The 26,504-nt window shown below is 42.4% G+C and overlaps 3 protein-coding genes across 6 annotated transcripts in view; 1 reads left to right on the forward strand and 2 right to left on the reverse strand.

The window, feature by feature from the left end:
- FLT1 (fms related receptor tyrosine kinase 1) overlaps positions 1-18,357 on the forward strand; it is a 106,720-nt gene extending 88,363 nt beyond the window's left edge. The window contains exons 20-30 of the mRNA XM_048933636.1: positions 516-604; positions 2,024-2,183; positions 2,598-2,695; positions 3,237-3,359; positions 4,064-4,175; positions 5,989-6,088; positions 7,401-7,506; positions 7,582-7,712; positions 7,986-8,070; positions 8,716-8,807; positions 13,053-18,357. Of these exons, the coding sequence (XP_048789593.1) occupies positions 516-604; positions 2,024-2,183; positions 2,598-2,695; positions 3,237-3,359; positions 4,064-4,175; positions 5,989-6,088; positions 7,401-7,506; positions 7,582-7,712; positions 7,986-8,070; positions 8,716-8,807; positions 13,053-13,257 (1,301 nt within the window). The 3' untranslated portion in view covers positions 13,258-18,357. The remainder of the gene's footprint in view (positions 1-515; positions 605-2,023; positions 2,184-2,597; positions 2,696-3,236; positions 3,360-4,063; positions 4,176-5,988; positions 6,089-7,400; positions 7,507-7,581; positions 7,713-7,985; positions 8,071-8,715; positions 8,808-13,052) is intronic.
- Positions 1-26,504, reverse strand: part of LOC125688121 (proteasome maturation protein) — a 383,306-nt gene that overhangs the window by 128,352 nt on the left and 228,450 nt on the right. The gene's annotated exons all lie outside the window — the stretch shown is intronic.
- Positions 17,788-26,504, reverse strand: part of PAN3 (poly(A) specific ribonuclease subunit PAN3) — a 76,815-nt gene continuing 68,098 nt past the window's right edge. For 2 of the 3 annotated variants that reach the window (XM_048933659.1, XM_048933658.1), the window contains exons 18-20: positions 24,805-24,869; positions 23,958-24,096; positions 17,788-20,780 (exon numbers count right to left, since the gene is read on the reverse strand). In XM_048933659.1, coding sequence (XP_048789616.1) covers positions 20,640-20,780; positions 23,958-24,096; positions 24,805-24,869 — 345 coding nt within the window. In that variant the 3' untranslated portion in view covers positions 17,788-20,639. Of the gene's footprint in view, positions 20,781-23,957; positions 24,097-24,804; positions 24,870-26,010; positions 26,208-26,504 lie in introns of those variants that run through there. The other variant, XR_007374597.1, reaches the window with a different exon arrangement.

Consider the following 26,504-nt stretch of genomic DNA (forward strand, 5'->3'; position numbering starts at 1 on the left):
AATATAGGACCATGCTGAATAAGGAGCCACTTGTTGTCTTTTATCTCACCCACTCCAGTGCTACGTCTCAGGTTAAACATGGTCTGGACAGACTGAGATATCAGCTGTTTGCCCCGAGTGATGAGTCACAAGGGAACAATTGTGAAGTCCTTCATGATATTCCACTAGGAGAATCAAAGAGCCAGTGAGAGTGGCCATTTGTTTTAGATATGTCACCTATTTTAGTTCAGTGATGATGTGTGGGCTGCTGGACTCCAGTCTGAACTCAGACTGACCAAAGAGGAAACAGAGGGTCCCACAGGACCCAGGGTCATGACACAGCACTCAAAATTAGGCCCATCCCTATTTTTCAGAAACTGTGCTGTTTTTGCTAGCATGTCCAGTGTCCTCCAAACAGCTTTCTACTTCTTTAGGACACGTGATATCTATGGGTAGGAAAGACTATTCATCTTCTCAGAACTAAAACTCTCACGTATTACTTTACGATGCTTAAAATGCACTTCCTTTTTTCCCAGGGCCTCTGATGGTGATTGTTGAATACTGCAAGTATGGGAATTTATCAAACTATCTGAAAAGCAAGAGGAATTTTTTCAGCCCCACCAAGGTAAGGAGGCAGATGCCTCAGGTAGGGTTCATCACACCCAGCGTGACAGGGATGCAGATGTCAGCCTCTGCACTGGTCTCCTTAGCCTCTCTGATACCAAAGGAGAGAAACTGCTTTTGGATGCAGTTCACCTGACCAGCTTTGAATGTTTGATGCAGGATGTAATGCATTAAGAAAGGGCTCATTTCTCCCCCTTGCCAATGCAAGGAGCCTGCTGTGATTAATGTGGACGGAGCCATCTCCAGTGGGAGGAAGTGAATCCTATCCAAAATGTCCCCACATGCTCTTGCCCCTCTGCTGACAAACCCATTCCTGCTGAGCGTGCGGTCACTTTGGAGGCTCGTGTCAGTGAAGCTGAAGGAAGTGGTTTTGCCCAGTGATTTCAGCACTGCTGGGAACACAAACAAGATAATGCCATTTAGAGCCAATGTTCCAAGACATCCTAATGTTCAGAGATTCGACAATAATCTTCTTATTGTGTGAGGAGCAGTGCTACCCAGAGGAAAAGAGATTAAAGTCTTGTCCTCACATCTCACAGCCCTCTGAATCAAATCTACTGCCTGCTTCTTATTACAAACCTGAACCTAAATGTGCCAACTATGTTCCTGACTGTACATCCAGCAAATCCCCCAGAAGATTAAAAGATCTGAGGTGCCATTCAGGAACCTGACTCCAGAGCTGCAGTGCTCAAAATCCTTTTTCAGCCTTGCCAAGAGCTCAGAGGCATCTCATTACTTTTGACAAAGGTCCTGTGAATGCAGCAGTAGAGCATGCTGAGGAGTAGCCCCCTCCAAAGGGCTTTGGCTGAGCCTCTTTTCCAAAGGGGGATGGAGCATGGCAGGGGAGAGAGATGGCCATGGAAGAGCCTGGCCATGCAGCTAGAGTGCTCTCCAGATTACAAAGAAAGTGTTTTCCAAGCAGTGTTTTATGTGTCCCATTAAACTGCCACTGACTGTTGCATGAAAGCACTAGGTGAAGGAAAAAGACAACAGCTGTTCCTTCAGCAACTGTATTTCAAGTACTTTTGCTTCTTGTTGGAAACCTGGGCTTACAGCCCTGTGCCAAACACTGCTCAGAGGCAAGTCTTTCTGCAGCCTGAGAGCAAAAGCCAACACTAGTTTGGTAGGGCTGGGACATCTGCACTGTGTCAGCTTCTTCTCAACTCAACCACCATGCTCCTTGTCTCCAAGTGGAAATTAAAGGTCCTTTCAGATGTCCTTAGGCTGAGAAGAGCCACAGTCCAGGGCAAGTGTCCACCCAATGCTATGCAAAACCCCACCATGTGGTGTTGGGTCCCTACCCCAAGGGGAGATGAGACCACATGTGCCACGGGCGAGTATCTTCTCCTGGTGCAAACAAGAAGTGACTGGCTTCTCTCTTACTCCTCTGATGTTGTACCTCTTCTCTGCTTGTTTGAAGGACCCCTCTCTACAAGGAGAGCTGACGAAAGACAAAAAGGGTATCGAGGCAATGGAAGGCAAGAAACAAAGGCTGGCCAGTGTTACCAGCAGCGAGAGCTTTGCGAGCTCTGGGTTTCAGGAAGATAAAAGTCTGAGCGATGAGGAGGAGGACGAGGAGGGTAGGTATTAGTTCCTTCCTGTCCCTACATGGTCTGTGATATTTTTACAACATACTGTGCATCCCTGAAATTTTTTTCCTCATTTATCACCCTAATAAACATCCGTGGGAGACACTCACAGGGTCATGTCCAGAGGGTACAAGATTTAAAAAAAGATTATTTCCAGGGTTACTAAATCTGACAGGAAAATGTGTGATTGTTTCTTCTGACTGCTCCTTATCTTTGGGGAAAACACAGCAGTGTCCAGAGCGTGGGGTATAAAGCAAGCACTATTTTTGTTTCCAGTGACAGTGGGCTGACCTTCAAATACGACTATGAAGACTGAATTTATGAGAGCAATTTTATCAGTAAGAGAGGGGGAAAATAACTGCCTCATGAGTGAGCTTTGCAACAAACTGTTTTCTACCTGTGCAGATGCTGCTGAGCTCTACAAGTTGCCCCTCACTATGGAGGACCTGATTTCATACAGCTTCCAAGTGGCCAGGGGCATGGAGTTCCTCTCCTCCAGAAAGGTGAGCTTTGCCCTGGGGACTTTTCCCTGCAGAAGGATGGGATATAGAGGTGAAATTATGTCTGTGTTTCAGAGACACCTTCCTTGGGAGAGGTCCCAAAGGAAGAGCCGTTTTCCTCTCAGCATTATAAATATAATGATGTGTTTATCCAAGTCTCCATAGTCCATAAACACAGGATCATGGCAGAAGGCAGTGGGTCAAGCTCATTCATTCAGAGACGATCTTTCAGGTGTGATTTTTTTTTTCCTCAATTTCAACACACATCATGTAGGAGCCTGAGATGAATCTTCGTTTTCCTTGGAAACATCAAGAGGCTTAAAAATATATGACTTTTGGGACTTGAGAAATTTTATTTTTTTTTAAATAGAACTATCACTGTTTGCATCAATTTCATGTAACTGTAGTTGACTTCCCTAAAAAAAAAAATATTAACTTGATCTCTCAAATAATATTATTTTTAAAAAGGATATGGGAGACAGTCAGGAAATTTGTGGGCAGGATTAAGGAAATGCAGCTTGATTGTGAAACTGTTTTATTATAGTGCATTCATCGTGACCTGGCAGCCAGAAACGTCCTTTTATCTGAGAACAATGTAGTGAAGATCTGTGATTTTGGCCTCGCAAGAGATATTTATAAGAATCCTGATTATGTGAGAAAAGGAGATGTAAGTCCAGATGCTGTTTCTTTATCCAAATGCTTATAATACCATTTCAAATTGTCCACCAGAACGTTCTGAAGACGTTCGCATTTCCTGAACTTAAAAGAGCTCGAAAGCCATCATGTTTTTTATGCAAATGTGATGTGGCATATATCAGAAAGCAGGTCTGTCCTCAAGCAGAATGCTCCGGCGCTGCAACTAGCTCATAGCTCTTGTTTGATAGTACTTCTGACGTTTGTCTCCTGGCTAGCTCTTCAGTGTGACACCTGTGCCCAGTGACTTTCCTTCAAGGAAACCAGTCCCCCCAAAACAAGGCTCTCCTCCTGCATGTCTCACCTATCTGCCAGCTGTACCCTCATTTGGAAGTAGCTTTCAAATCTGACAGCACTATGTATTAGCTATGAAACTTTATTCACGTGGCTTGAGGACCACTCAGGAGGCACTAACAGGCTGTGCTGAGGGGCTCCATGGGTGCAGTATCTGAAAACTTTCCCAAGAACATCTCCAACACCAACACCAAGTGATTTGTCTTTGGCCACGCGGTTCTCTCCCCTGTCTTTAGGATGCCTGTAAGGAAATCCCACAGGTTCCTGTTTGAATAGCAGTTATTTACATGACAATATATAGTTGCAATATATAGTTTATTCATCTAGGATTAAATTCTTTTGAGTCTCTGAAAATAATAGTCAGGTCTGTCCACTTCATTCCAGGCTCGACTTCCTCTCAAGTGGATGGCTCCGGAATCCATCTTTGATAAAATCTACAACACCAAAAGCGATGTGTGGTCCTACGGGGTGTTGCTGTGGGAGATATTTTCCTTGGGTACGTTAAACCTGCTCCTGGGATTGGGAAGGGGCCAAGAAGAGGCTGCCAGAGCCAGACCTGTGTGTCGTGTCAGCCATGAGTCTTTAGTAAGGAAAAACCGAAATCAGACAAAGGTGGGAAGCAGGCAGAGAGAATGGTGCACATCATGCCTCTGAGAAATGGAATTCTTTGTGTCTGTAAAGGCATCAGCAAGCAAGCAAATGAGACGTATTGGCCTTAAGTTGCACCAGGGAAGGTTCAGACTGGATATTAGGAAACATTTATTCTCAGAGTGGTGAGGTATTGGAATAGGCTGCTCTAGGAGGTGGTGTTCCATCATCTCTGGAGGTGTGAGTGTGGCATTGAAGGACATGATTAGTGGGCATGGTAGGGATAGATTGGTAGTTGGAGTAGATGATCTTATTGGTCTTCTCCAACCTTAATGATTCTATGATTCCAAGAGAGCTGACTTGCATGAAGGTTAGCACGGCTATCAGAGCACTTCTCTTTCTGCCATGTCCAAACCCCAGGTTTCCCTCAATTTCTCAAAACATATGAGACCTGCACATGGTGGAGAGGGTCAACATAGTGTCATGAAGATGCTGAAGAGCCTGGAGCACCTCTCTTGTGAGGACAGACTGAAAGAGCTGGGACTGCTCAGCCTGGAGAATAGAAGGCTCTGGGCAATCTCCTCAATGCCTATAAATACCTGAAGGGAACCCGCTGCTAGCACAGCAGCCTCCTCAGGTGCACACATCCACACAGATCCTGCAGGATAAACTGAAGCATGCATTCTAACATGAACATCCTTTGAGGCTTTCTTCTTCATTCTTTCTTCTTTTTTATTTTTCCCATACTGAAAACAGAGGATACAAAACACACGCTGCAAGGGAATAACAATGATCTTCATAACAGAAGAATCTTAATTGGGTTTAAAACAGAGACTGACAAATGAGGAGAACAGCAGAGAAATAATAAGATACAATTAGCAGGACAAACAATCATTTATTACTTTAATACACTTGCTGGTTTGCCTGCCAACCAGTGTCATTTTACGGTCAGCTGCACAATACCTGCTGCTTTTTCCTAAAAGTCCCAGCTCCTGGAACCCAGTGACTGGTTCTCAGAGGGGGCTTTTTTTCTTTTATTTCCCCTTTTCCTGATGCCGTCTTTTCTCCAGGAAAGAGAAAAATAAAATACCTTGAGCAGCAGCAGGCTGTATCTTAAAACCACAGAAACTGGAGAAGCAATGCAAATGTGCTGTCATCTGATTTTAAGCTACAATTTTAGTACTCTCAAGGTAGTTTTGAGCATTTGGATCTCATTAACTAACTAGAATTTGGGGTGATCCAAACCACAGAGAGATCAGACTTATCTTTTCCTAAGGGATTCTTCTCAAGTCAAATTCATGTTTATCTTCTTGCATTCAGGTCAGGTGAACACCACCAACAGCCCTGGGTTTGACCCTGCTACCTTGCAAGTAGCAGAGCTTTAGCATCATCATCAGTTCTTCATCACTGTTCTCCATGCCCTGTGCCCTGCAGGCAGATGCTGCACACTCAAGTGCTTGGGTGCCCTTGCAGGGATGGGGACTACTACTTGCATGTCATACGCCAGGAGAGCTGAGTCCTCGTGTGCAGAGGCAATTCCCCTCCTACCTCAGAGATGGATGGATGGATGGATGGATGGATGGATGGATGGATGGATGGATGGATGGATGGATGGATGGATGGAATGGACGATTGTGGATGGTTGGATGGATGGGTGGAAGGATATGGATGGATAAATGAATGCATTCATGGATGATCCTCTTCTCCCACTGTTGCCCCAGGTGCCTCTCCGTACCCTGGAGTCCAAATAGATGAGGACTTCTGCAGCAAACTAAAGGAAGGCACAAGGATGCGTGCCCCAGAGCAAGCCACCGAGGAGATGTAAGATGCCTTTTTCTACTTGCCCTGCATCCCTCCACCCTCTGGGGCTGCCTTGCAACATTAATAATGTATAAACTTCTGCAAAAAAGCACCCCACAGAAACACAGAAAATTAATGGTCTCATATCTTCTTGTTGCCCTGGCCATCTTCTTGGCCTTCCCATGGGGCAGTGTGGATGAACTGCACAATGACCCTGGGAGGGCCACTCATGGTGAGATGTGGGCCCAAGGCCAGGGGTCCACAGTGACTGTGCGAAGGCAGGGTCAGTGCCTTAGTGTCCATCCTCCCGTGCAGCCAGGACAGCACGCAGCCTCGGCTCGCCTGGGCAGAAGAAGGAAGGTCACCCATTCCCATCCAGGTTTAGCATTTACTGACGTGCGCACAGATAAGTGCTGGAGGAATGTGACATTAGGAACATTTTCTGAACTTCGGAAGCAGCAGTAGAAGCTTCCTTGCAAACATGCCACTGGTGAGGGCCCACCCTTTCCTGGAGCCACTGTCTGGTGGCAGAGGAAGGTGACGGGGACCGTAGCTTCCCAGCCATGCTCAGCCTCCATCAGCTCCTGCCGCCAGCTGCTGCTACACAGCATTCCTGGAAGCTAGGGATCAGCTGAGGCCCCAGGTCTGCAGACCCCCAGCAGGGAGTGCCCTACCCTCATCTGCTCCCATGAGAGTGAACCGCAGCACATTAAACACGCACCTCATGGGGTATATCACTTAGGAGCACAAGTATCCAGGGTATTTTGCCCTCCAGACATGTCCTCAGTGCCTTTTTGGGTGTTGCATCATGACTCAAAATAGCAGCACTTGCCAAAAAATAGTTCTGGGAGCAGCAAAAGGATGCAAGCCAGCCACATCTATCTGGAAGCATTAACCATTGGCTAATTTTATTATCCCAGTGACAGTGCTCTTCCACATATTTTATTGCAGGAAGGAAAGCTTGGCTCAGCCAACACAAGGAAGTGACACATTCATATAAGTCATCTAAGGATGCCTTAACTTAAACATTGCCAGTTAATAGGTGTTTTATTCAAAGGCTTAATGAAAGGTTTAGGGATAGAAAAAAGAAAGTATGACTACTGGGCTAAATTATTCGGTTGATGGCGTCTTCCTGGTGTCCTGTGGGAAGAAATCCTTCGCCTCTTTTTTTGGAAAGCTCACTTCTTTAGTAATAGGCCCTGGCAAGTGATGGACAGTGCCTTCATGAAACTGCGTGGGCTCAGGAGTTAACTATCGATGTGAAGCTTTTGGAGCCTGTGCTGCCTCGCATTAAAGGAAGCCCTAACCCTCCATACGCTCCTTTTGCCCTCAGTTACCAAATCATGCTGGACTGCTGGCGGAGCAACCCCAACGAGCGGCCGCGGTTCTCGGAGCTGGTGAAGCGGCTGGGTGACCTGCTGCAGGCCAGTGTGCAACAGGTACATGGGAGCCCATGGGATGCTACCCGGCCTGTGTCCACAGGGGTAACACTGCCTTTTCCTGCCCACTTTTAGGAAGGCAAGGACTACATCCCCCTCAACACTATCTTCACAACTGAAAGTGGGCTTCCCCCTGCATCTGATCCTTTGTGCAATGAGAAGTTTCCTGTTCCAAGCCCAAGCTGCCGAAGCACGGAAAGAGTGAGGTGAGATACGCAGGATTAAGAGTGTGCTTTGGGTGGTCTGTTGGGTGTCGCAGCTTGCTGCGCAGCACGGCTAGGCCCTGAGCAGGAGAAATCCCTGAACACAGCCTGAGCTTCCAGCAGCTTTGCCATCTGGGCAGCCCTGTGGTCTCCTTTTGCAAACCACTATGGTGGCTGCTAACCAGATAGAGAAAGAAACATTGAAAAGAAAAACAGCAGTTCTGCTTGGGCACTTCACACTCTCTCACCCAAAGCTGTTCTTTTTTTGTTCAACAGATACATAAATACTTTCAAAATAAAGCCACCCCAGCGCATAAAGACATTTGAAGAGCTTCCCATCAAGGAAACACTTGTATTTAATGTAAGTGACACTTGGCAAAACAATAAGCAACTAATTTCTTTTTATTTGCATGGCAGATACATACAAAGACAATCAAGGAGTTGTACTGCTTTGCAAGCTTTACTGACAGGAGGTGCAGAATCAGCTCTGTTTGCAGCAAGCACTCCCTTCCTGATCTGGCTGTTGGCAGCAGCCCTGCCTGGATCCCACTGGAATGGGACTGCTACTTAAAATCCTTTGGATTTGTGTTTCTGTTTGAATATTAGTGCAGAAGTGAGACTTGGGGGTCGTGCTTCCTCCGCAGATCACCAGAATGAACCAATTCTGGTATGAAGCTGACAAGCTGGGTACGTGTCTATTGACAGGACATGTGCACTGTGCTGCTCAAGTGAGTGGGCAGTTTTAGTAATACAGACAAAATATACACATTTTGTGATGGAAGGTGGAAAAGGCTCTCATGGCTGATCTGGTGGCTGGCCAGACTCTCACCTTGCTTACAGGCACCTTTCTTTTATCACTCTGTACCTGCATTAATAGCATGTGTATGTGTTCACTGCACCCTACAATGAGGACAGTTTGGAAAAGAAACAAGAAAACCTATTAAGGAGGAATCAAGTCTGGCAGTTTCTTACAGCTAACAACTAATAGGTTTCTGTTTTCTTCAAGGACTACCAAGCAGACAGCGGGATGGTGCTGGCCTCAGAAGAACTGAAGCGCTTCACGTGGACAGGCAGCAAGCAGAAGTGGACACTCTTTGGGTCTGTATTTTATACTCCCTTCTGCTTTACGTTAGAGGTCAGAGGAGGAATCAAGGTCCTTGTGCTGAATCAGGCCTAATGAAATCAGCTGTGGTGTGCCCAGGCCCTGCCAATGCTCCTTGCAGAAGAGGACTGCAGTGGAAAGGGACCTCTGGATGTGACCTGGCCCAACCCCTGCATAAGCAGTTGGGTCAAGAGTCAATCAGCTCCCACACCCTGCCCTCCTCAGAGGAGCAAACAGCCCTCAGTCCCTTCCATATCCATCGCCCTTAGGATCAGTTAGCACTTTGACCATCAGCTCCGTGCCAGGCTGGGCAGGCACATGCCACGGAGGCAGAGGCTACAGGAAACCAGCTCTTGGTGAGGGGGAGGAGGAACACATAGCTGAGGAGGATTTGCGGTCTTTCCTGCGTGTCCCCAAGGGCACCCGAGCCGGGACAAGGCTCCCATTGCTGCCCTTGTTTTACATGAGTCAGCTAAGCACGGTCCATTTAACACCCATGGGCTCAGGATGCTAAAGAGGCAACTTTACAATAGATGGATGTGAGGGCCTCAGTTCTCTTCCTGCCTTTAAGCACTGTAATATACTGGCCATCTTCCTCCACCTAATTCCTGAGAGCTGCCCAAGCAGGAGTGAGTGCTGTGCTAAGCACCGCACTGTACCAGCACCAACGCTTATTTCTCAGTGCTGGCAGTGCCTGCAGCTGGTTCCAGCTCTCTGCTCACAGCCAGCCCAAGCCTACCCTGGGCCCACCCAGCTGGCAGCAGGACGAGGCTGAGGAAGGCCCAGGTCTACCTTGGCAGGAGGTCAAAGCCAGCCTGGCCACGCTGGGCCAGTCACCGTCTCTGCGCCAGGCAGCCTGGTATTGTCTCAGCAAACAATTGCAGCAGCTGAAACCAAGGTGGGGAGGTTGTGCTTTGAGAAAAACTCCAGTGACCAAGAAGGCAGTGCTTAAGCACACAGATACACAGGGATGGGAGCACGCAGGCAGGCCTGCTTGCACAGCCAAAACACACAGCTCCTTGCAGGCGCTGCTCTCAGTCCTACAGCCAACACCGTGGCCTCCCCAGTCGAAATGCACACAATGCTTCTTCCTCTGGGTGGCACAAGCAGGATGGAGCATGCCTAGCCTTTGCTCTGGAATGGCTTTAAGGAGCCTGTTTGGCTCCGTAAGGAAAAAATGCTAGGGTAGGAAAAAAATGGAACTTGGCCATGCCTGCTAGAATACAAATCCTCAGGGAACAGAACAGTTGGCTGAGAACACACAAGGTCATCTGGCTGCAAGCTAAACAAGCATTGCTGCAGCATTACACCTGAAAAGCATTCACATATGCTAACAGCAACCCCTTGGTGTGCACACATTCCTAAAAGTGTCAGCTTTTTAGCTAAGCATCTTTTACTTAGGTGAAGCTGGAGCAGTACATACACACCTCTAAACACAGCACTGAATACTGGACAAGATAGAGCTTGTAGACATCCACACATGTAAGCTGATCTAACTCAATAGCGCTACCTCTTCCTGTGCACCTCAAGTGTCCTGCTCTGTGCTCCTGCCCTCTTTGTTCTGCTTGCTTTGCCTTGTAGTGAGCTGGTTGAGGTTGCTGGATTATCAGAAGGATGACCCTGAAATAAACCCAGAAAGCAGGAACAGCTCACAGCCAGGGCAGCTGGTGCCAGTTCCAGGATGAGGAAGGTCTCAGCCCTGACCACATTCACTGCAATGCCTGGCCAGAATTGGAGCACTCCTCACCCCTTTCCATCCACCTCAATGCTGAAGTTTGGGATGCAGATGCAGACCAACACAGGAGGAGCAATGTCCTCATTCACCCCATCTCAGTACAGGACAGGAGCATCTCCCCAAGCTCTGATGAGCCTTTCAGGCCCAGGTAGTGGCAGGGAGCCCAACTACTGACATGGCTGTCACATGCCCTGGACTTGCTATTGGCAATAAGGTGAAAACAGGTGTTAATGCAAACAGTGGGAAAAATCTTTCCAGTTCCTCGAGTTACAAGATCCCAACGGACAGGTCTAGGGGCAAAGACAGAGCAGTACTCTGAGGTCCATTTCTTTGCAAGTGGGCAGAATCTCAGCTGCACCTCTCTTCTAGCTTTTCAGTATTGGTGAAAAAGGCCAACCCATGTGAGCCAAAATTCTGAGGGTGGAGAAAGCCCCCAAGTCAAAGCAAATTTCTAAGCCAGAAAAATAACCGAGACCATAATTTTTGAGTTGGAACAAGCATCTCAAAAGCCACAGTCAAACTCCTACTTCACTGAGATCCTGAATGCAGGCTGACAGGGAAAAAGCAGCCATTCCTTCCAACAAACAATCTCAATTAAAATCCAAGTAGATACTTTCTAATTTACATTCCCACTGCGGAAGTAGCTCACAGCAAAAGAAAGCCTTTGTTGGCTGTAAGCTCTGTTTCAGTACAAAGCCAGACCACAGATGCCCAACTCTGCAGGCTCTCAGAGTACTCTGTGGGAGCCCAGGTACACCAGTGCACTCAAGGTAAAACAAACAGATGCACTCTACTGGTACAAAGGTTGGTCAGTTAGCTTCAGTAGAGGCTGAGTGTAGCACTGAAGCTTCCTTTATTTTAGCTCACAATATTGCTTCAGGCCTTCCAGTCAGCCTTGAGATACGAGGTATTGTTTGTTAAAGCATTAATCTCTCTGAATAAGCTAGGGCTACAGCAACAAAACATTATGATGTGTGGCTGCAAGAAAAATCAGGTTCACAGGATGCAAAGCCCGGTGAGGAATAAGAGGATCCAAGTGATTTTAAGGCTCATAAGTTAGCATGCACACTGCACTTCTGCCAGCCCATTGCTCCTTAAGACTCAGCAATTACATTGTGACTCACTGAAGCACTTCTTTGAGAAACCATTTTAAAAGTCCACCGAGGCTGTGACTAACCTTGTCACATAGCTGTGGAATTTGTTTCAAAGCACTTGTCCATCTGCCAGCAGACGCAGTGTAAAAACATGCGATGCATCTGCAATACTCATCATGAAGACTCCTCATGAACTCCATCCACCTACCAACAAACATGGAGCGGTCTGACTGGGAGGACCCTCCAAGCTTCATACTGCACAGACCTCACTCTTGACAAAACATATGGGCTTGTGAGCTAAAGATCCAAGAAAGCCAGTTAAAAGTAAAATCCTGGGTTCTCAAAGTCTTCACAGATGTTCTGTTTTACATGGAATTCAAGAGTAGGACAGCCAAGGTTCTTGACTGTCTAAAAGGAGAGAGACAAAGCACCCGTGAACTTATAAACACGAGGGAGAGAGAATCTAATTTTAGGCATTATAGTCCAACATAGGTTTAACTTGGGATTTCACATTTAATCAATGATGGAAAGTGTCCTGGCTTGTTGTGCCTACAGGTAAAGCTTCAGCGTCTAAGTTCAATAGTGTGAAACTTCTCCCTGCCTTAACTTTGTTCATCATTTGAAAGAGACTTTTAAGCTTAGAACTCTAAGAATCAGGGCAAGAAAGTGCTGTGAGGCAAACAGCATCTCAAGTAGTGGCTCATCTAGGAAGACATTAAGCCTTCTCTTCTAAAGGGCATTGTATAAAAGGCAGCCTACTGGATAACCAGTTCTTTGTGGGACATGAATGCCTTAAATAAAAACCAGCAGTCTGTATTCGCTGCTGAGAGCGGGTAGAGATAGGAGACACCCAGCTCTTTTGCCCTTCCTCAAAAGCATTGGCCACTTGTCTTAAAAACTCATTGTATTGGGCTCTGGATACATCTATAAGCTGGCAGCTTTCTGCTTTTATCATGCAGCTTGAGACCTTTCACTACTTCACTCCTCCGGCTCAATCTTCTCTTCTAAAGGACGGAGACCCTCCCAGCACCCACAGTTCAGCAGGCAGACACTGCACACTACTTTGCCCCACAGTGACATTTCGCTCTCCAGCAACAGTCACAAATGAACAACAGAACTTAGGGCTAACACTCAGATATTTCCCCGTATGCACCAAGGTTAATACATACAATGAGCACAGTCACTTTAATGAAGATGTTTGGTCACAGCATCTCTGCTTATAAGGGGACTGAATGGGGACACAGAAGGGCTCTTTCAGTCCTCTGCTCTGCTGCCCCACTAAGCAATCCCATCTGCATCAATGCTGTTTCCCTGATTATAAAGCTGTTTCCTGTAGTGTGTCTTTGCTTAAGTCATCGTAACAAATGGTGGTACATGTTAAATGTGCTAACAACAATGCTGCTCTATTTCAGCGTGAAAGGCGTCAGCAGGAGCAAGGAGTCAGGGCTTTCTGGAATAGCAAAGCCGAGAAGCTTCTGCAGTTTCAGTTGTGACCAACTCAGCGACTCCAAGAGAAGATACACTCATGGAAACACAGTGCTGGAGAAAATGAAAGTGTGCCACTCTCCCCCTCCTGACTACAGCTCAGTAGTCCATCACTCCCAGCCATCCATTTAAGTGTTTCTGGGCTAAGATTTATGTAGCTTGCTCTTAAGGTAATGCCTCCTATTCTTTTTTTTCTTTCATGGAAACTACAACAGATACAATGAGAATAGTAACAGTATTTGGTACAGCAAATTCTCAGCTACAAAATGTTATTTTTCAATACAGTCATCACCATTGGTCAATTCATGTGGATGAGCTGGTTGAGACTCTTCATTTTGCGGTGTGACAGCTGTGCAAGGCCATCTGGATGATGCCTTCTCTTTCATGTCTCTGTCACCACTGCCAAAATGCACCACCCACTGCCTCACTGTGCTCACACCCACTGTCTGATCTCCATAAATGTTCAGCAAGCTTCTATGAATGTCAGTGGGTGCTGTTTTTTCTGCATGGAGGAACTCCATGGCACCTTTGCGTTATACACACTTTCATGTCAGATGCCGTCCTGTCAGACTGCCCCTGTGCTGCCATCTGTCACACCACAATACATATCAGAATATTGCTGGGAAGGTTCAACCTCTGCTGCCATACCACCAACACCCCTCTCTGATGTCACGGACCAGCGTGATAAAATAGGAGGCATTACTTTTAGAGCAGTCCTCATAATATGCATTTTTAAAAAAGATTTCTCTAAAATAATGTCAGTTTAGACATGTTGACCCCAGTAATTTTAATTATGCTAAAATCTAAGAGGATATCATTGACAATCTAAGTGATCTTTGTTTCTACAGACCACTATATACATGTACAAAACATAGCAAAATACTGCTTAGGCCTTGACTTTCCTAATGCTGAACAGCAATAGCTGTAATAACTTTCCCAGTGCTTCTGACAACCAGAACAGTCATCATTACAAACAAAACAAGTTCACGGTTGGTCCCTCGGCAGCAGAGGGGCACGCAATGCTGCACTAATCCAGCCTCCAGTTGGGAGAGGCAGCTGGGGGGAGTCCATAGCATAAAGCATCTTGGAATTTGCACCCTATTGCGTGGGTCTATAGTGAGGCTATCTGTGTAGGGTTGAAAAATGAAGGATGCTTTGAGAACAACAAGCAGATCATGCACTACTTTGAGATCCTCTGGGGAAGGCCATTCCTCTGAATGAGTCAGATTGGGATGAGACAACACAAGTCTTACTGCTCCAGAGGACAAAAGAGGGAGGGAGTCTTGCAAAGCAAGAATTTCAAAACACAGTTTGCAAGGATACAAAAGACCTAAGATCAAAGCCAGTACTATGATAAGAAGGAACGCAGATCAACTCAGTTTGGTCAATCCTACTGGAACCAGGTAAACTAAATATTGCTGAAGTTTTGCACTTTGTCAATGTGCCAACATTCACACACTGGAAACAAACAAGATACACTAAAGCCAAGCTCTGTCTGTGAAATCTAATGGCCTTTCTAACACTGCACTGAGTATATTTTGTTTATGGGACTCTGGCTGAAAAAGACACTATGGCTACTAAACTGCATATACTTAAAGCAAAGTATTAATTTCTAGAGAGTGTCTAGAGTGCAATGGGATTGTTTAGAAGTGACACGGCAATCTGTTTAGAGAGTTAGGGCAGCTTTTTTTTTAATGAAGGCAGTTGAATTTCTAGGTTAGTTAATAGTATATATGTACAGGAATAAAAATGCATCATTGATTTATAACAGATTTTTGTATAGCATCTCAGAAAGGACGTGAATGTTCCCTGTTCAAGGTGCATAGGGATGTACTACCCCCTTTTATCTTTGAATTCAATGTTAACAAGGATTTGGCCATTTAACAGCACTGAATCATTGAAAATGTTACATAGGATTCTGATCTCTTGAGTCAGTTTAAGAACTGTGAACTTAACCCATTAACAGACCTAAAGGCAAATGATCTTTTGTATATTTACAAAGGAAAATGATCTCGTGTATGCAAGTAAAAGAAATATGCATTGCTACTTCTAAACTGTACATCAGTTCCAGTTCCTCCTTCCCAAAAGATCACCAGTTTTAAATACAAACTATTGCACCACCTCTTTCTGGTAAAAATAAAAAATAAATTCAGAAAACAATTTCTTAAGTCCAGTTCAGCAAAAAAATTAACTATGGGATAATGCACCTCTGAAGTGTTTGCACAATGTAAATATATAAATATGCTTTTTCTGCATAAATATTTAAGAAAACTGATCTACAAAGACTACTTTTATATGAATCCCCTAAGTTTCTGTGATGTGAATAACCCATATTTTATCTTGCATTTTCTGTCTTCGCATAGCATATTCGATCACTAAATTCATGCAATAAAGTTTGCTTTTTGGAAGAATCTACCAAATTCGTTAATCCAGCATCAGAAATTACTGCAACAGATGGCTCAGCGCTGAGCAGCACTAAAACACATAATGCACCAGTCTTGTGAGCAAATAGGACCATGGAGCAATGGCACAGACAGCACGCTCCACACAACAAACTTGACACAGTGACAGACACCTGTACTCCTTCCCTGTGCCAGAGAAATCCACTCACCTCTGCGTATCTAAGAAATGCTTACTGCTGTCTGGAGACAAAAACTCAACTCTGCCTCCAAGAAAGCCACTGTTTCACTGTGGGGGGAGACAAATCAGCCCAGTGACCAATATTCCTTAACGGTCCCCATTCTGCTCACACAAAGCTAGTTGTCACCAACAAAGCCTGTTCTGAACTGGCAGTGTCACAAGCTAGCAGCTCATGCCCAGTAGCTGTTCACTCTTGTTCAGAAAACCTCCAAATCCCCACCCCAGATGCACAGCCCAGAGAAGCTGCCTCTACTTAGGTGTCTATCAAAGGCTTTCTGCCATATTTTATGACTTAACTGCATCTCCAAGCCATGCTGAAAGGAGGTTGACATGATATCTTCTCCAGAGACACAGAACACAGTGGTGTTACGTACAGCTGTAGGATGCTCTGCAGCTCTTGCTGCACATTACTAAGAAAAGCTACAGGGGCTTAGCACAGCTTTAGTTTTAAATCATAGAATGATCTGGGTTGTAAGCCCATCAAGTTGGATCATCTAGTCCCTTCCCCCCACCACAGGCAGGGTTGCCAACCACTAAATCAGACCCTAGCCCAGGGCCCATCCAACCTGGCTTTGAACACCTCCAGGGAAGGATGGAGCATCCACAGCTTCTCTGGGCAGCCTGTGCCAGCACTTCACCACTCTGTCAGTGAATAACTTCCCCTGACATCAAACTACAAGAGGGGAGATTTAGATTAAAAACCATTCCCTTTTGTCCTATCACCACCTTCTCCCATAAACAGTTGATCTCCCTCCTCCTTATAAGCTTCCCTTAAGTAACGGAAGCCACTATGGCACCCACATTCACCTTGGCAGGAATGCTCAATAAACTGTTCTCCAGGAACTCATCCCTCTGGACATCATCCCTTCCTTCTGCCATACCAGCTGCACCGCTCAGCTTGGTGTCATCAACAAATTTGCTGAGAGCACACTCAATCCCATTATCTGTGTCACTGATAAATATTTTAAAGAGTACCAATCCTACGATGGACCCCTGGGGGACACCTTTCACTGGCCTCCACCTGGACACAGAGCCAGTGACAACAATCCTCCGGCCAAGATCATCCAATAAATTCCTTATCTACTGATCAATGCAACCTTCAAATCCATCTCTGTCCAATTTAGAGATTGATGGGGGACCATGTCAAAGGCCTTGAAGAAGTCCAAGTAAATGGCATCACTTGCTTTCCCTTTATCCATCAGTGCCATCATTCCATCACAGAAGGCCACGAGGTTGGTCAGACAAGACCTTCCCCTGGTGAAGCCATGCTGGCTGTCTCAGATCACCTGCTCCTCCCTCATGTGCCTTAACATCTCTTTAAGGAGGATCTGCTCCTAGATCTCTCCAAGCATGGAGGTGAGGCTCACCAGCCTGTAGTTCCCCAGATCCAACTTTCTCCCTTTCTTAAAAATGCAAGTGATACATTTACCTTTTTCCAGTCACCAGGGACACTGTACGATAGCCATGACTTTTCAAATACGATGGAGAGAGGCCTGGCAATGAAGTCTCCACACAATAGAATTTCTAGAAACAATGCAATTTAAGGGATAAGAACTCCTTACTAAATGAATACTAATTACCAACTATTTCATATATATTGCACAAAGTTTCCTGTTACATAAGCATAGTCAGAACTGGAGTAAGTTCTTCTATGTCAATCCAAAAGTCAACTCACCACTGTATGTTAACAGTACAGAAAAGAAATCCTGTTAAATGAAGCTGCCAATTACTTGACATGCAAATTCTCAAGAAAAAATAATATATTTGCTACTGAGTTGACTCAGAGTTAAGGAAGTGTGTATTAGTGTGACTTGCGTAATCAGCATCTGTATGTTTTAGGATAACTCATGTACTCCAAGTGGCAAGCACTAAAAACTATTAGTGAATCACAGCTGTTTGAACTTTGCACTGGAAACAAAACACAGAAGAAATATGGCTGAACAGAATACAGATCCAGCAGAAGAGCTGAAAAGCTGCATATCCAAATACTTCAATAGTTCACGTTGTCAAAAAAAGGCCACGTTGTTTCTGGTATTCTTTATTAAAAATACTGCTGTACACATGAAGAATGAAAACAGGATTAAAGATGAGTAACACATATGGGGATCATGACATCAGAACTTAACATACTGGTGCTTTTTAGGGGAAGGAGTTGACACCTGAATTACTGAAACAAGGGCAAATCAAAAAATATATAGATACCCCTCAACAAAATATTTACAATATAGTAAATACAGCAACAGAATTTAAAACCAGTACAAAAATTAAAATGACCAACATCACATGATTTCAAAGGTTGCCCCGTCTGTGCTTTTAGCTGTAAGAATAGAAAGGTTAGAATTAAATTTCCCATCTAGAAGGACACATCCTGGTGGCTCTTCTTTATAAATACAGACATATAATTCTTCCTATGAATGGACTGAACTAGAACTTTAGGACAACCTTCTAAATGGAATTAAAAGGGGGCAGAAGGGCTCTCCCCCAAAAAACACCCAAGCTAAACTTCAGACTGTTTAAATCATTCCCAAATACAAACCAAATGAAATAAATAGGAAAAAAAAAAAAACAAAGCTCAACTTTTTTTTTTTTAATTACCATGTTATGTATTGCCTGACACCAAATATTTTCTGGCTGACATTATTTATGTATGAAAACTTATTAGCTGTCTACCTTTTTGTTTTTAAACCAAGTCCTGTGGTTAACAAGGGCTGAAGCAAACTGACATTATGCAAATACACACAGGTTTGCAATTTAGACATGTCTTGCAGAGGGTGGTTTGCTGGTCTAAAAAGGATGAGAATTGAAGCCCTATTTTACCCCTGCCTTACACTTTCACAAAATATTGGTCCACAAATTAAATTTTCAAAGGTTCCCAAACCCCACAACTGAACAGATGATCCCCTTTCATTTTCAAAGAAAACAATACTGGAAAAAACCTCAGCCCGCTTATAAATTAAGCATTTCATATTTCTTCTAGAATACAAGTACTTCTTTTTTGTACAAAAGAATTACAATATGATTTGTCAAAAAACATATAAAAGACAGCTGCTCTTCCTCAAATACATGAGCTAATGATAAAAGACTGTTTTTTTTCTTTTTTTAATGTTCACTTCTCAAAGTTCCTGTTCCTTTTACATTAAAAAGAACATTCTGGCAACTGTTATCGTTTGAATATTAAACATTATGTTCCTTTTAAAATTCATTTGATCAAATGCAACAATAATCGACCTTTAAACTCAACAACTGATGCTACCTTATGTGGATTCAACCACATTTTCTAAAATGTGTAAAGCACGTCCCTAGTCTTCAAAGCTTTCGATGTGACGAGAGTTGCTTTCCTTGATGCAAGTCTCAAGGCGGAGAATCATTTTAAAGCTTATAAAAGTGGACAGAGAAATATTAAAAACTTCTCTGAAAACTACAAATATTGAGAATTATTAAAATCGATGCCAGTAACATCAGTTGCAAGTGCTTAGAGTCTGTCCTGACCTTTTGAGTTTCCACATTTTCTCCATGGTGAGCACCCAGTGCTATTAAAACATTCAGTGCTGGGAAAGGATAGATACAGTCTTCACTACTGCTTTAAGAAAGAAAATTCCTACGTATTTGGCAGTCTTCAGTATCAAAGTGTAGGTGTTTAACTAGAAATCCCATGAATACCCAAGTTTGGAGACAACTGCACGTCCAAATATTAGAAAGGTAATTGAGGAGGAAAATTCCAGACTTTTGAGACTGAATTACTTCAGGAATATTCATGTATTGAGTATTATCAAAAGTAATATTACTTTGGGCTAAGCAGTGACTGCAAAGGCACAGCAGATCATTATCCCTCCAGATTCAGGCTGTAAAACTTGAAAAGCTCTTGATGCCAGACAACTGCTGTGTTTAGTTAATCTTCTTAACAGTGTCTTTGTATCTGTATCCAGTGTAGCGTACCATAATAAAGCTGTGGTTCAAAGAACAGAACTTTATACAAAAATTATACTGTAAATAACCTAAAGTAATACACTCCTGAAACTTCAGGCATTTTAACACAATTTCTTTTAAAAAAATCTATTAAAAAATTGCATAAATGTAAATGCTTCTGACTAGCAGGAAAACATACAAACATTTTTTACAAGGCGATGGTTGTGTTTAGAGCAAGTTTGATATGCTCCTTAAATTATAGATGTTTCCCATGATGCTATTTTCGTCACTTCGCTTAGACAAAGTTTAATTCAAATAACAGGGAACTTTCTTTCCTTTTTTGCTTTTGGTCAATTCAGTGATACTTCGAGCTGATCAATTTTAAAGTTTCGTCTTCTTTTTTTCCGAGCTAACAGTGGGTGGCATACAGAGCTTGCATACAACACACTTTTACAGAGGTTACGAACTAAATGGTAATTAATAGAACACAATTTCTATTAAATTATTTACCTGGTCCTTTATGCTATTCTGGGTGCAAATAATATCAAAAATGAATAAATTTTACTTTATCCTCAGTGACAAAAATGTATCCCAGAAATGTCCTTGCAAAGAGTTTCCCTTAAGTATACAATGTGGCAAAACTTCAGAGATCAGAAAAGTCTTAAAAAAATTAAAATTAGTGCATATACAAGTGGAAAAAATAAAAGCAGGAACATCATGCACCTGATGTGTTCCTTAATCTAAAATAAATTCTTCACAGATAAAGCCTCCAATGGCAGCCTTAGCTCTAGGATAAGTGAAACATTCTTCCCTTCAAGTAACAGTGTACCTGACTGAAGTGCAAGCAGCTTTGCTCATCTCCTGTTTGTTTCCCAAATGTGAAATGAGATGACAACAACAATTCAGCTGTAGTGCAATTTGCTATTGGTTAAGTTCCTCAGCAATGTCCTGCATGCTTTCAGCAAATACTACAACTGACCATTTGCGGCTGCAATCAGTTCTTGAAAAGTATTTTCAAAGCAGCGTTTTAAATCGCTGTAAGTTACCACAAGTACACTCTTCTCATCTCTGGAAATGAGGCTTATTTTTTCTGGCACACCAGCATCTAACTGTAACAAGAATGCAAAAGATAAAATAAAAGAAGCGTGAAATAAATGGCAAAACATTTCTCCAATAACAAACGCAATCAATTTCTTCACAAGTACATTATTTTGGTGCAACTCAGATCCTTCCTTTCTTTGTCAACACATCTGAGCTCCACGAAAACAACATACTTGCCAAGAAACCAAGACATTTTGGTCTTAACATGATGGACATCCCACACCTGTGGACTAGGTTACCATTGTTTTCTTCCTGTCCATAAATCAAGTAATCCTGCAATTCTACTTCCCCCTGTACAGAATATCTAGTATAATTTTCAGATAACTCCTGGTGAACAGAACATTTGACAGAACATTTGCACATCATCCACTATATTTGCACATAAGGTCCACATGCCTCCTAGCAGGGTAGGTAAATTACCTCTAGCCCATTCTAAAAATGAATTAATGGATGGACCAACCCCAAGTACTCTTAATAACGGTAGAAACCAAAACCTTTCTTTTTTTTTTTTTTTTTCTTTTTTCCATTGTGGACACAAACTAGTTGAAGCCTTCTGTAGAGTACACTTCTTCCCTTATTCTAAGAAAAATATTACCTACTTACAGTCCATAAATGAAAGGATAATTCAGGCTTAAAGATTAAAATTTGTTCCACATTTGTTTTCATGTTTTGTTCTGACTTCTCAAATACAGTATTAAAGTAATACCAGAACCGAGTTGCATGATCTTCCAAGCAACCTCCATGCAACTCCTGTCACCAATATTTGATGACAATTGCCTGTAATAGATGCAGAAACACTTTTGTAATGAAATCTATTTAGAAAACATGAAGCACCACAAATGGCACAATCTCCCTTAAGGAGGCTGCTGGATTCCTTTCACTAGGAAGTTTCAGGAACAAAGCAGAAAAGTAGCAATTTGGGATGCACGTGTGTTACACTACTTACATTAGAGATATATCACAAAGTCTTAATTCAGAGCAGAGAAACATGGTAGTTCACGTGCTGATAATCTCTTCTAACACTTTCTTATGATCTCACTTTGCAAGACACCTCCAGCAATGCAGAACTGACTCTTGCAATGAAAAGCTTTGTGGCTTAATATGTCAATATTTACAAATTTTGATACTAAAACCTTTCCAGCTCCCGTACGGAAGGCGAGGCAGAGGCAAGTAGGGTACGATATCATTGAGATGATCTTTGGAAATTCAGCCCCAGCAGGATTAAATAAATGTGATGCTGTACTGACTGGCAGAAAGACAATTACATTTGGCACTGAGATTTTGGCTGCTGTCTGATGCAACGCAGCAAATTAGAAACCGCTTGCATTTATCTTCTAAAAATAACATTCTGATCATAACCTTAAGAGCTGTAACCTCCCAGATGTAAAGCTCCTGCTTTGTAAATAGCTTAGAAGGACAAAAAGAAAGCCAATTAGCTTCTAATTCTTGTAGAGTAGGATAAAACTACAATTCCCTTCCAACACCCATTACAAAATGTTATCATGTTTGGGCTGTGTGAGAAACTGTCTGCTGTTCACCTTGTTTCTCACAAAATTGGCAATACCTTCACAAGTTCAGCATATGGAAGATTTGTATTAAGAAAACTACACAGCCAACTGGAAACATTATATAACTTTCTTTTTCTTTGGATACATAAATCAGTGTCTTAGCAAAAAAGATCTCAAAAACACAATACTGGAGAAAAAAAAAAGATCTTTTTAAACATTGGAGTGAGCTTCATTCCAAAAGAATGGTTTGGGGCATAGCAGGAAAGCCCAAATAACCACTTCTACTAGTGAACACTATGATTTCAGAAACGCTTTGTAGAGTGTGTTTCTGAAGCAAAGTTCTACAAAGCCTTATTTTTTGTGTGTGTGTTGAGTCCACAACCACAGAAGAGAAGAGCCTCTGTTTAAAAAAGATAAGCCATGAGCATTTATAGAATAAGGCATTCTTTGACATAGCCTCCTACTTACAAATTCAGGGCTGCTCCCCACTTGTTACAGAGCTATACTGGTTACCGCTTTTAAATCATGATGACATTCCACTATTTGAATAGCAACATGCTTTTGATTTAGCCTCGTCAATCCCTTTACTGCCCCTTTTAAAGTGATTACAGACACCAATCAGAGATAAAAATGGTTAAAAAATACGCACAGCAGTGGTCTAACAGCAGATAAAAAGCTGTGACAGTTTAGAAAGAGTTTTCACTGTAAATAGTCAGCTGTTTCATGCCAATGGATCTGAGTATGTACAAACATTCATGGAAAAGAAAGTTGGTTACCTAATCCTAGAAAAGAAAATAGTAGCCACAAACCATATACTGTCAGTGTCCGCATTGCCACTCTCTCTGTAAGGAGTGGAATGACCAGAAGGCTACAAAGAACAGTAGCATCTTATTCTCCTGCATGTTACTGAAATTTGATAAAACAACATAAGATAAGTTGAAAGCTGATCTGACAAAAAAAAAAAAAGTTTGTACTTCATGGAGCAAAACAAGCAACTCCACAATCACTTAAGATCTTGTAGTCTATCTTACATCTCCCACTATTAACCGTGAAAGCATTCAGCTAAAGTTTTGCTAGTGGTGCAGCTCTTAGAAGACTGCAAGACTATGGGTTTTACCAGAAATGGGCTTAACACAGTATGTTACAGAAATTTTCCTCACTGTCTAGGTCAGTGCTGGATTTTGCTTAAACTTCTATTGCAGTTCCCCTCTTGATATGACCTCCCCTCTTCCACTCTGGTCAGCACAGTTTAGGAATGGACTCTCTTGTTTTATGACCATATTATGTGATAACTATATCAACAGAAACCTCTCCCTGTAAAAAGGGTTTTACGGATCCTTTATGCTGTATTGAAAAGACCAGAGTAGCATAAAGGGACCAGCATTGCTTATCCACAGTATTCAATGCGTTCTAGGATGAAAAGGTTAATATGGATCTCATGCTGTATTACTGAATCCTGAGTATTAACATTAATGTACTAAGTTTATTTACAATATCTACAAATGTTTGAGTATTAGCTTTGAGAATACATTGTTTTCAACCAAAATAGGTGAAAAAATAACCATCAGTTAAATCAGCAGAATTAACCTGCCAATGACAACTTGCTTTGAATTGGAATATTATTCTAAAGAAATTTAACCCACGCAGTTTTTAAAAGCTAACCCAAATACAGTGTACCTTGTTAAGACAAGAGATAATGTGACTGAGGTCAATCCAAGGAGTACCCGCTTCTGTCACCTGATGGAAAAGGTGATCTCGAAAGAGCTTTAGTAAATACCTGTCTCCAGTTTCTGACCACGTTGGGTCTTTCTGAAACCTGGTGTAAAACAAAGGCTCATGTTAACTTCAGAAAGTTAAGACAAAGCAAAACTCATACACATGACTGTGCTATCCGACCGAGTCACCCTGCTGCTCTGCTGAGCTTCCTGTTAAGATCTGCAATTAAATTAGTATCTCTTGCCACACTGTCAGAAGATGACACGTTCAAAGCTTCTCAGCTAAAGTATCTGAAGTTAATGCCTATGAAAGGCCCACAGAAAAGCAACAGAAAGAAGAGTGGCCTTCTTTAACAAGTAAATGTTAGAGAATAGCTTTGCAAACACAACTCTTCCATCCAAGTCTATTCAATTACACAGAAAACAACAGTCTATGGAAAACCAAACAGAAACACTTAATTTTTATGCAGTACCTCATAAAAAACAAGCTGATAATTAACAGGCTTAAAACAGGTATCTACATAATTAGCTGCAGTTCAGTAGAGCTACGCTTTTCCTCAAAAGCTATTGTTGCTCACAAGGAACTAAAAGAATCCAGTTGGAAGCAACTTTGGCATATCTATGTATAGTTTTTTGTTTATTTAATATTTCTGTCAATGTTGCTTATCTTACTGTTTCAAGAGTTAACAATTAATCGCTTCAGAGGCAAATATGGGGGAAAATGTTCAGCTTAAATCTAAAAGGGAAGAAAGTTTGCATTGGAAACTGGGTTTTGCATGCTCTACACCACAAAAACAAGAATTTCTTACTCTGGCCTCTCATTGATTGTTCCCAATTTTGCTAGAAGCCTAAACAACCTTCCATTTTGCACCTCCTAGAAAACAAGAAAGATTATTCAAGTTTCTGAAACATAAAATTAAGATACTTATTTACCAAAGATATACCATAGTAATGCTAATGAAGCACTGTGAACTGCAATAATTGATTTATTCTATGAAGATGGTATAATTTTTTCAGAAAGAGATCTAGATCTAATACCTTATATTGTGTATTGGTAGCCCAATTCTAATCTTCACACTTCACATTTAAGTGTGGAGATTTAATAACCAGTGACAACCTGCTGCCCTAACAAGAACTGGATCAGGCAACCTACCGCTACGTGGAAACTAGTCTAGCCTCCCTTGCCAGCCTACATTCAAAAATAAATTAAAATACAGTTATGTTAAACAAGAATAACACACCTTGTGCGTTTGTATACATATACACATGCATAGCTAGACTGTAGAAATACATAATATAAATAGCTGATTTCAAGCATATGGAGAAGAAACATTACTACATGTGCTCTTGGAAAACATTTTGTAGATCATTAGTAAATAGTGCATAGCAATAACATCATACTGAAATTGGAATTGCAGTCTAGTCCAAAACTTTTGAAACAAGTTCTTCCAAAAAAATCTAGAAATATAATTTTTGATTTTAATGCGGTATAAACTCTAAGTACTCTGAGTAATGACAGAGGCAAAGCAATCATAACAAACTCACACAAAAGACAGAACATTAGCATTTTAAGATGCTTAAAATACATGTAATCAATTGAAAAACTGATTTCATACATCTTTCATTATCATTTAAGTTACAATAAAGTGTTATATCTTAAGCTAGCTTGCATTCATACCATGGATTAATCTTATGTTTAAGCAAAGCTGCTCAAAGCTGACACAAAAAAAAAGAAATACTCTCTCCTGACATTATTCATATTCTCCAGTGGCCCAGCTCTCAGATGTTATTCGTGCTAAGCTGCATCTCACTCCATGCATGATCATATTGATTTCAAATTAATTCAGTGTGGAGTAGATTACTGTGCACAGCTGGGTAAATAAACTAGGTCAAGGTGATAACAGCTTGACCTCAACCCATGGGGTAACAAGATTTTTATTACTCTAAAAAACACACAGCAGAACAGCTTGTACTTCAATTAAAGCTGCATTTGGAGATCGACAGTAAAGACTTACCTTCTCCAGCTAGCAGAGGTCTATACAACCTCAAAATAATTTTTTGGCATGTGCCAAAAACACAAAAGCCAAAACCACATCTGTGTGAGTGCTACAGCCTCGTGGATTCCCTGTCAGTGGCAACATAGAGTTGAGCAACAACACTGGCTCTAAGCCTCCAGGTGGCCTCTCTGCAGGCTTGGTAGCACGTAATTCTCCTAGAGTGGATTAAAGGACTTGAGAACAGAAGTTTTGCATGCTTGAATGTTGTGACACGTAGATAATGGGAGTATTAAGGTGAGGAAGGAAAAGGACAGAGTAACAGGGTCACTACTGTGTGAAATGTGAGCAACAATATCCATGGCTTCAAGAGAACACCAACATTATTATCTACACACAAACCCATTTCCTACATCGTAAGCCCCTAAGCTGTGGATGACTGCATGCTTGGAGAACATGCAGAAAAATAACATACATGCTACTATTGTTCTAGCATTCTCCCCTAAGCATCTGCT

This window comes from Lagopus muta, chromosome 1 (assembly GCF_023343835.1).
Source record: "Lagopus muta isolate bLagMut1 chromosome 1, bLagMut1 primary, whole genome shotgun sequence".
Taxonomy (NCBI): Eukaryota; Metazoa; Chordata; class Aves; order Galliformes; family Phasianidae; genus Lagopus; species Lagopus muta.